The sequence below is a fragment of the Echinops telfairi genome, unplaced genomic scaffold (genome assembly GCF_000313985.2).
Source record: "Echinops telfairi isolate 266 unplaced genomic scaffold, ASM31398v2 ScPeMD7_655;HRSCAF=1070, whole genome shotgun sequence".
NCBI lineage: Eukaryota > Metazoa > Chordata > Mammalia > Afrosoricida > Tenrecidae > Echinops > Echinops telfairi.
The window spans coordinates 28,733,631-28,744,634 of record NW_022104553.1 but is presented as its reverse complement, the minus strand read 5'-3'; the positions used below and the strand labels follow the sequence as shown (position 1 = coordinate 28,744,634).

Below are 11,004 nucleotides of genomic sequence, written 5' to 3'. Positions count from 1 at the left end.
CCACCCTCCCAGTATCACCACTCTCACCACTGGTACTGAGGAGTTTATCTGTCCTTTGTTGCTTCTGGCTAGATGGCCAATTGTTTATCTTCAAGCCTTTAAGACCGCAAACACTATATCTTTGATAGCCAGGCACCATCAGTGTTCTTCACATTTGCTTATTCACCCACTTTGTCTTCAGTGATCATGTCAGGAAGGTGAGCATCATGGAATGCCACTTTAATAGAACAAATGTTCTTCCATTGAGGGAGCACTTGAGTAGAGGCTCACTGTCCATCTGCTACCTTAATATTAAACATATAAATATATGCACATAGATCTGTTTCCCCATCATCATATATAAATATATTTATAGATACATGCCTGTATTTAGAGATCTTTAAATGCCCTTTGCTTGGACAAGGATTTCTTCTACATTGACTAACACTTGTTCTTCTAGTTTGATGTCTTTCCTCCTTCTATATTGAGATACTAATCAGAATTTCCCTCTGATCAATTCTGTCCCCTCAGCAGGTTCACCTGTCTCTCCCCACCCGAGGAACCCATGATTTCAAGCAGCCGTCAGCATCTTCCTCTTATTGTACTGCCATCTATGCTGGGTGTCAGGGCTTAGACTGAGGTCTTCTAAAATTCTCTATATCAAAATTACTTCCAGCTAATGATCTTGGATCTTTCAACCATTGATAATCATGTTCAGATATGGAAGAAATTTAAATATTTCTTCTAATTCATATTCTCATCCACAACACACGAGTAGTCCATGATGGTCAGGGTCTCAGCAAGTTTACACTCTCCCCCACTTCCTACCAGTATTCACTCTGCATTCAGAACACTCACCTCTATGTCAGGAAAGGTAAGGGTTGTCTCACCTGGCCTCAGTCAGAGAACAAGTGACATTAAAGATCAAGGAGAGAGAATAGGGTCCTATTTCCAAAGCCAGTCACTGCCTGGCTATACCCTCAGTCTTTTCTCTCTTATTCCTTGGATTCAAGTCTATGGGGTCATGATCTCTCCTCAGTCACCATCAAATAGTGAGAAGAATTTGCCCATCTTCTGATTTCGTGGCCTGACCACTGTATTAACCACAGGGCTTATTCCTAGTCTCATTGAGTGTAATTTCTACTCGTGCCCCATATCTGTAATTTAAATACAATGAGAGATGCCATCATTACTCAGACCTACGCTATCTTTGAACAACAAATTATGTTTCAGAAAAACAAAACTGGCTGAGCAATGTAGAATCAGTCAGTTGGATTAATGTAGAATCAGTCAGTTGGATCAATGTAGAATCTGACAGTTGGATCAATGTAGAATCTGTCAGTTGGATCAATGTAGAATCTGTCAGTTGGAGGGACCACAGCAAGCACAAGGTCCAGATACTGATACTGAGGTTAATCCAGAGCCCAGTCAGAGAGGAGCCCTGGAAAGGCCAGGGATGATCTCTGGTCTATAGTCCCAAAACTTTCCATGAGGAAATTGGGCTACTCCGTTAACATTTGAGAAAATCAGAGCTTTTTATTCTCAGTCCTAAAATAAGGCAAGTAAGTCTTACATTCTGAGCACGCCCATTGCCAAGTAATTTTCTTGGAATGCAAAGATCTGTTTTACGTGTTAAAGTCTGTAGGTTGGCTGAGAGGTGCACACTGCCAGCCCTGATTGGAAGCTGCCTTTGCAGGAATCAAAGATGCCAAATGAGGTCAATATTTTCTCTGAGAGGGAAGTTACCTAAGCCCTCCATCAAGAGTAGCAGCTCCAACCCAGTGGGGGACAAGGACTCTGTAACCTTATTGTGTGAACCTGAGACTCAGAACACAACCTCCCAGTGGTTGATAAACAGTCAGAGCCTCCCGGACAATTCCAGGCTGGAGCTGTCCATGGACAACAGGACTCTCACTATACACACTGTCACAAGGAATGAATCAGGACTGTATAATTGTAGAACCAGGAACCCAGTGAGTTCCAGCCATAGTGACTCGTTCTCCCTGAAGGTTCTCTGTGCCTAACTTCTGTTCACACATGGCACAGGCTTCAGTGCAATTGCACCCTGTCAGAGACCTGGCAACATCAATCGTCTCAGGTCCAAGTACACGGACCATCAGCCCTGGGACACAGAGGAGGGGCATGGCATCTTTTCTCTGGAAAATCTGGGCAACCCCAGTCATTCAGGCAGAGCAGAAGGGGTGGGGTTGCTCCTGGTCAATGACTTTGTCAGGGTCAAAGCTTGAGCTGGAGAAACAGGTCAGTAGTCTCAGAATCAGGCTCAGAGAAGAAAGGGGGCTTATTCTGTGGGACTTTTTAAAAACAAGATTCAGAGAGAAGCTGTGGCCCTTCCCTCTGGTCACATCACAGCATGGCATTGTTCTGTTTGTTCCAGATGGCCCAGACACTCCCACCATCTCCCCCTCAGCTGAGCATTCCTCTCTAGGGAACAACATCAACCTCACCTGTCAAGCAGTTTCTAACTCATGTGCACAGTATTCTTGGTTTATCAATGAAACCTCCAGGCAATCCACAGAGCAGCTCTTTATCCCCGACAGCACTGTGGGTGACAGTGGGAACTATATCTGCCGTGTCCATAACCCTGCCACTGCCCTCAGTAGAACCACAGCCAAGACTATCACAGTGTCTGTCAAGTGGCTCCCTGGAATGGCATCCCCGAGCAATGGGGTGGAAGCCAGTCTTGTTCTCTGAACAAGAAAACAAATCCAACAACCTGAAAATAATTATTCTTGTTCCATGTGTCCTGGGCAAAAAGGAATCCCAATCTCTGTCCCTCAACGATCTCACTACATCCCTGCAGACTGCTGGCTCCTCTTGCTCTTTCTAGGAAAGACTTTGGGTCCATCCTGCAATATAGAGGGGAGCTCTTTCTCAGTCCCCAGAATAGGCGGGGGATGGTGTGGACAGATTGACTGGTTCATAGTTGGGTGGGGGGAGCAGAAATGTCTTCAAGATCAAGTAATCTATCGCTAACTTGTCACTTTTAGGCATGTCACTGACTCTATATACAACAAGGCTTTGAACGGGCTCACATGTGTTCTCCTGTAAGAGGAAGGTCAAACTCCAGTGGGGTGATGGGCAAGCTGGAGCTCTGCTCCTTCTCTGTTCCTTGTCCCTCACACATCAACCCGGTTCTGACACCATCTGTGTTCTGCTCAGGGAGGGTGGGGCAAGTGTGCAGGCTGACATGTACACAGTCCATCAACGCCTCAACCATGCCAGGTCAGGCTGCAGGAAAGGGGATCATGCATCTGAAGCTGCATCCTGACTGTAAGGTCACCAATGATAAACAGTGTGATGTTGACATGGAGCATTCTCAAAGGATCATAATGTGCTACAAAGCATCTTGGGAAAACTAGGTTGGTTCACCACCAAGTTCTTAAAGGGAGGGAAGGGGCAAGGCCAAATTATGCTGTGTAAAACCTGTGAAAGCAGGAACCTCTCAGAGAAGGAAGACTCATATGTTTTCCACTCATAGAAAGTGATACCAAAATGAGAGCTACTACACTCTCCATGGTGGGAAACTTTCCAGACTCAGAAACATGAGGCAGTCCCCCCGACGTACAGTTCTCACCGAACCAAACTCACTGCCCTCTAGTCAATGCTGACTCTGAGTGACCCCTGTGACTTTCTGAGACCGTTTACAAGGATAGAAAGCCCAGACTTCCCCCCATGGAGTTGTTGGTGGTTTTGAACTGCCAACCATGCGGGTCGCAGCCCAACACTTAAACACTATGTCACCAGGGCTCCTAAGTTTGCCTCATTTAGAGAAAGGGCTGAGAGTCCAAGTCTTGTTAAAAGTATAACAATGGACTGTATTGGGTGACTCTGCTGCACTAGACCTCCGTAAGATGTTGAAAAGCAAGGAAGTGCCCTTGAAGACTAAGGTATGCCTGACCCAGGTGGGTTTGATGCTGTGTAAATAGGGTCGCTTTGAGTCAGCACCAACTCAATGTCGCCCAACAATGACACCTACATACTAAAAACTCAGGTTTCCTTCACTTGATACTCAATCCATAGACTGGAAGAAAAACCTTTCTAAGATCATGAAATCCTTTTTATTGGAAAGTCTCTAGATCCTAAAACAGTGAAGATTTCAAGGCTGTGCTAATCCCTAACATCTCAACTCTCTAACATGGACTTGATGTTGACACATAGCAACCCTGTAGAGCAGGTAGAACTGCCCCTGTGAGATTCCTAGACTGTAATTCTTTATAGGCCTATAAACCCCTGCATTTATCCTGAGGAGCAGATGGTGGTTTCAAACTGCTGACCTGCAGATAACAACAGGAGTGACCACTATAGCACCAGTGTCCCTTATCTCTAACATACTGTTGAACAAAACATCTTCCCATCTTGATGTTAAAGCTGCCCTGCCCCTGAGCTAGAGGTGGCAAATAGCCGGCCTTACCCACAGGCACAGCACCCTCTCCTAAACAGGAAGGCCTTGGAAAGGCTCACAACAGCCTCTGTCAGAGAAAAATTCCACCCAGTGACAATGGGGTGGCAGGTGCAGGTGGGCTGGGAAGAGGCTCTGTGCTGATCCTCCAAAGCACCTGGGCTGCACCTACTTCCCAGTGAGGGGAGGGGCTGCCTGCTCTCACCAACCCAAATGGACAGACACACCACCTCTGGGGAAGGTTAGGAGAAAGCTCTGGGACACATTCAGAGTTCACCCTGGGCCTGTAAGCTGGCTGAGAGCTCCTAGAAACATGATGATCCCCAGCCATAGGCCCCCTCTCAGTCACCTCCTCTCTTTTTCCACAGAGTGCTTGACCAAGCCCTCCATCCGGGCCAGCAACACCACAGGCATAAAAACTACAGGCGCAGTGGTCTTCACCTGTCTCACCAAACACAACGGAATCTCCATCTCCTGGTTCCACGATGGTGAAAGACTGCAGCTCACGGAGAGGATGGAGCTGTCCCAGGACAACAGCTCCCTCACCATAAACCCTGTCAGGGTGGAGGATGCTGGGAACTATCAATGTGAGGTCTCCAATCCAGGCAGTGCCAACAGAAGTGACTCCCTCACCCTGACTGTGGAAGGTGAGTGACACTTTGTCCCCTCCTACATCTTCTCAGCATAGACTAACTCTAACAATTGTGTGAAAAATGGATCAATGTCACAGGGGCTAGGATATCAGTAAAGAGACAATTACAGTAACCAAAGGCAAGGGGTCCAAGAACCCAGGATCTGGAACAAACGTAGTCATAAGATATTCAATGTTTCATAGCCCAAGTCTGATATCCATAATGTAAAATTCAGAATTCTGAATTTCTCTGAGTCCCAAATACCTCAAGTGAATATTGTAACAAAAACAGCTGATTCATGACTATTTTACAGATTTAATATGATCATCAATTAAACTTATCAGAGTTATCAACACTCCACGCATAGAAAATGTTCCACAAATGTTTAAAACTCTAAACTCTCTCCCATCGAGTCAATGCTGACTTGTATTTACCCCTGTGAGTTCCCGAGCCGGTAACTATTTAGATGAATAGAAAGTTCAGTCTTTCTCCCGTGGAATTGCTGGTGGGTTTTAACTGACGACCATGCAAATCTGAGCCCAACTGTAGCCACTACACCACCAGCACTCAGCTCTTATTTCTGCTACCATTATCATGGCCTGAATGTAGGTAGCCTGAGAGTCCAATTCTAGATTTATCTTCTATCAGCTGTAAGATTTGGATAAGTTTTTCACTGCTCCAAGCCTCAGTTTTTCATTTGTTAAATGAGAATAATACCAGTGTGATAGGCCAATGGTATGAGTCAAATGACATATCTGTAAAGTACTTTGCACAGGAGCTAACACATAAAATATCCAATAAATACTAGCTAGAATTAACATCATTACAAACTATGGATAGCCTTGAGTAGAGTGGGAATTCCAGAGGACTTCATTGAACTCCTGCAGAACCTGTACACGGGTCAAAAAGCAGTTGTGGGAACAAAACAGGAATAGTGCATGGTTTAAAATCAAGAATAGTGTGCCTTAGGTTGTACCCTCCCAACATTCTTGCAAGATCTGCATGCCGAGCAAACATGAGAAAAGCTGGATTACGTGGAGAAGAATGCCACATCAGGATTGGAGAAAGACTTATTAACAGCCAACACGATGCAAATGGTACAGCCTTGCTTGATGAAAGTGAGGAGGACGTGAAGCACTTGCTGGCGAAGAACAAGGATTGCAAACTTCAGTTAGGATTAAAGCTCCTTGTAAAGAAGACCAAACTCCTCACAGTGGATCACTAGGTAACACCATGATAAATGGAGAAAAGACTGACATTGTTAAGGATTTCATCTTACTTGGATCCCAGTCAAGGCTCGTGGAAGCAGAGGTCGAGATAGGAAATGACACATTGCCTTGGGTCAATCTGCTGGTCAAGGCTTCTTCAAAGTGTTGAAAACAAGGAGGTTCCTTTGAGGACACACGTGTACCTGACCCAAGCCATGGTATTTTCCATTGCCTCGTGTGGGTGTGAAAGTGGGGCACTGAATATGGAGGACAGAAGAAGAATCAATGTTTTGGATGTAGGGGCTGGCAATGGATAGTGGAAGCACCATGGAGTGCCAAGAGAACCAACACAACTCTCTTAGAAGGAAGGACGGCCAGACCGAATGTCACCTGCTTTGGACATGTTGTGTGGAGAGACTAGGCCCTGGAGAAAAACCTCTGCTTGGTAAAGTAGAGGGGCAGCAGAAAGAGGAAGGCCCTCAAAAGTTGGATGACACGGTGGCTGCAACAATGGCTCAAACACAGGAGCAATTGTGGGGCTAGCGCAGGACCTGCAATGTTGGCTCTGTTGGGTTGCAATGAGTCAGCACCCACTTGTTGTCACCCACAATGACCATAAGTAATCCTCTGACAGCTCATGAGCTGATCACAGCAGACCACATCATGGGTGCATCATTACATAACTACCAATGAGATATCATTGTATTATTACATAATTATCAATGAGACACATGGATCATACTGACACATAATTTGGAGGGACGAAATTCAACCCCAGACACATTCTTCCTGCAACATTCAGGAAAGAACACTGATTTATCACTCCTCATAGTGCACACGGCTACTGACACAGATCCAACATATTTATCAAGGTAGACAGGAGGGAATGATAAGTCAATGAATGAACAATACAGAATCTTCAATGACTGAACCTTGCTTACAGATTCCCAAGACAGTCTGGAAGCCTGGCACCATAGCCATCCAGATGGCTGGGACCCACCCATGTTCCTTCCCTCTGACTCCTGCTCCTAAAGCTGCCCCAGAAGTTGGTCTCATGATGACCCTGGTGGGGCTCAACCAAGGGAGGGTTTCAGGAGTGTGCTGGTCCTGCTGCTGAGTCTCCTGGACACTTCCGACCGTGCACTCTCTGCGGATGTCACTAGAGCTCTGACTGCGCTCTGACACAGGCACTTGTGGCTCCATCTACTCTTTCTATGTCCTTCAGTTTCCATTAATCCAGTTACTGTCTCTATAAATTTACTCATCTTGGATTTCATATAAAGAAAAACATAAAAAAAAACAAGCAAAAACCCACTTACAGCAATACCAAAGGAAAACAGAGTAGAAACCTCAATCAAAAAGCAAGTAGAAAATACTAAACCTATAACAAATTTAAAATTGGGTCAAAAGAGAGATCAAATAATACGGTGTTGAGTTTTAGCCTAACTACATCTGCAATAATCCACTTTCCAACGATACTGTAACAGGTAGCAAGGCGACTGAAAACCCTGATCTAAGATCTACAAAGATTCTCCTGAGGTGTAATCTAAGTGTATAGAAGACCACATGACTTTCCATTTGAAAATACCCAGCGCCAGTCCATTATCACCAACGAATACCAAACTGAAACAACCACCACCACCGAAGCTCATTGGTATCAAGTCAATTCCAACCCATAGCAATAATACAGGACAGAGTACAACTTCCCCTGAGGGTTTCTGACACTGTCGCTGTTTACCACTGTTTCCCTCAGAGGGGTTGGTGCATTAAACACTCCACCTTGTGGCTGGAAGCCTAATGCATAACCCACTACCACACCAGAGCACCTTCCTAATTTTTATGCATCCTGTTTCACTTTTGACAACTTCAAATTTTTGTAATGCATGTTTCATATATCCCATATTATTATTATTAATGGATATTCTCAGCTGCTTCTTCTCATGTTAAATCATGCCATGTCTGCAAATGTAGGTCCTGAAAGCTTTACTCCATCCTCATCAGTAAGGTCCATTCTACTTTTGAGGAGGCAGCTCTGGCCCAGTCATATATTAATTATTTCTTGATTGTTTGTTTTGATGCCAGAGGAGAGGCAGTAAAGGAACCAACAGCCAGAGTGGGGGACTTCCAAGCTCACAGGGCAAATAAAAGTAAATGTTTCTTGGCAGGAGGCTGGCATAGGAGTGGGGTTCCTGCAGGCACTTAATTGGGTGTTGGGACCTGGGAGAGGACTACCTTGACTGAACCACAGGGCTTTAACAGAGTGCCTTTGGGATGAATCTTATGGTGGAGTGAAATGCCCTTTAGACATTTATTGGTAGCCATAACAGACCTCTGTAGCACTGCCTGAGTAGGGCAGAGGCCAGTGGGCAGTATAGCTGAGAGACCAAAGACCAGTGAGAAGCCTGCCTGAGTATAAGGCTGAGAAGAGGTTGTCCTGACTGAATAATTTTATCCTGAGCATTTGAACCTGATAACTTCCCTAATAAATCCTGTAACCCTGGGTACAGTTTGTGTGAATCCTGTGTAACCTTTGCAATGACTTATTGAACCTACATGAGAAGCGGGGAGTGCAGGGGAATGAATGGCTGGTATGAGGATTAATAAGGGAGGGTGAAGGGTTAGGGCACTGCTGTCAAGCCTTGTCAGGGTAGCCAGCCCGTAAGAAATCATGATAGGTCCAGTAGGTGAAATTGTACAGTGATAAGTAAAGATTATAGTAAAGTCATAGATAGAAGATAAGAGAGATAAGAGAGATAGAAGAGAGATTGAAATAAAGGAGTCAGACACATTTCCTGATAGCATGCTTACTTCAGCCCCAACTCAGTGGTCCACGTGAGGATGTGGAAAGTGGGAATTGCAGGAGCAAGCGAGCGAGTGGTTTATTACTAACCAAGGAGTACATAACTTTTGGGGGGCATGCAAGCCCCTAAATACAGAAGACATATGTCCCAGGAAGGGGTTGTGCTATAGATAATATAGTAATGGGAGGGGGACGATCTAGGGGCATACATGCAATAGGAAGGGGAAGGATTAGAGGTATACATGTGACAAGAAGGGTCAATCCTATATTCAGGGAGGCAGCCTAATTTTGGATGTCACTGCGCAGGTTTGTCCTGTTCTCTGGCTCTCCATTGAAACCATTATCAGTAGGGTGTGAACCCCACCTACAGTGGACCAGACTGATGGCTGAAAGCCTTCAGGGAGAAATAATCCATTGGCCTTAACAGTAGGGAGTGGGCTTCACCTGCGGTGGGACCAGACAGTAGTCTAAAGACTGAATGCATCTGACCTCCCACCATGTGCTGGCAAACAGCCTGTAATGTTTGGCATATCTTTGGGGGAGATAGTGCTGGGGAAAAGACTTTTTATATCCCACAAGTCCCCCTTTTGTTTTATATGTAAAATTCAAAAGAGTCACAGGGGGAAAATGGATATTTTCTATATATTGAAAGCTGTCAAGGCAAATTTAATGACCAAATTAATACAGCCAAAAATTCAGGCTTATGGCAAATATTTGGAATCCAGGCACAGGGGATAAAGTCCCCCTATGCCCATCTGCTATTGGAGGAAGGTATGAGAGGGATTAGATACCGCAGCGGGAAGAAATAGAGCAAATAGGAATGCCTGCTTCTATAGGGAGATATAATCAACCATTTGCTTACTTTAAGGCAGCACAGCTTTAAGGGGGAGAATCTGTGGAAATGATAGATTACCACAGAAAAGTGTACTTGGACTATATCTCCAACTACCAGAGTGGCAGCTTTCCTACCGTGGAACTCTGGCCTTCCAGATTCCATCCATACCAGTCAAGGAATAAGTCCCAGTCCTATTTCCCTCAGAGTCAGTTTCACACATTTCCCCCTTCTGCATTATGTTTAAGATTTAATAGTGTCAGAGAGGCAACATGGTCTCTCTTCATATCTCTTAGCTTCCTATAGAAGTGGCATGGGACTGAAAGCATCAACATTATGATGATTAACAACACAGTCAGACTGGAACTCAAGTTATGTGAAGTACTTTTAATCCAAGCGTGTGGGATCCACCCTCTTTCTATGCCATCCTCCATTTGTTTCATCTCCTCAGCTAGTGGAAATCCTTAAATCCACCCTTGAATATATAGAAAATATCCTTTTAGCTAAATCACATCTAATGAAATGTTTCCCTTAAACCCTTGCACATATTTTCTAATCAAATCCCAATCATGCAATGTCTTATTATATGGTTAAGGAGTTATACAAAAATCAGTAACATTCCAATCACATTTTAGTATTAATTGATAAGTCCAAAATCTTGATCTTTTAGCAAAAGAATAGTCTGTTTGTCATCGTCCGGTCACTATTGTATAAAATGTTCAGTTATGATAGAGTTCCAGAGTGTCCCTTAGACAGCATCAGCAATGGAAGAAATCTCTCAGCAAGCAGCGATCCCCATTCTCAGGATTCTGCGAGTTCTTCTTGATGTTTTGAATAACTTCAATAACAAGACAGCGTCAGGCCACAGCACTAGCTTCCCTCCTTTATTCTGGGCCTTGCTGACGGAAGAGAAATCCACCTATCTCCTTTTCCTGTGAAAACATAAGCAAGTAGCCCCTCCCTTTGGGGTGTCAGCAACCTGGAAACAGAATCATGGTTCAGGTTGGGTGGTTTCTCCATCTTTTCTGTACCTTTTTTCTTTCTCCAAACGTGGTTGCGTCCTTCTAAGGGGAGTCCACCAGTTTTATTCTTCAAAAACATAAATGCATAGCCCTTTCTCCAGGTGACAAATG

The 11,004-nt window shown here is 44.6% G+C and overlaps 1 protein-coding gene across 1 annotated transcript in view; it reads left to right on the top strand.

The window, feature by feature from the left end:
• LOC101656618 (carcinoembryonic antigen-related cell adhesion molecule 6-like) overlaps positions 1-11,004 on the top strand; it is a 28,735-nt gene that overhangs the window by 3,843 nt on the left and 13,888 nt on the right. Inside the window, exons 3-5 of the mRNA XM_030886356.2 lie at positions 1,717-1,995; positions 2,375-2,659; positions 4,768-5,046. Of these exons, the coding sequence (XP_030742216.1) occupies positions 1,717-1,995; positions 2,375-2,659; positions 4,768-5,046 (843 nt within the window). The remainder of the gene's footprint in view (positions 1-1,716; positions 1,996-2,374; positions 2,660-4,767; positions 5,047-11,004) is intronic.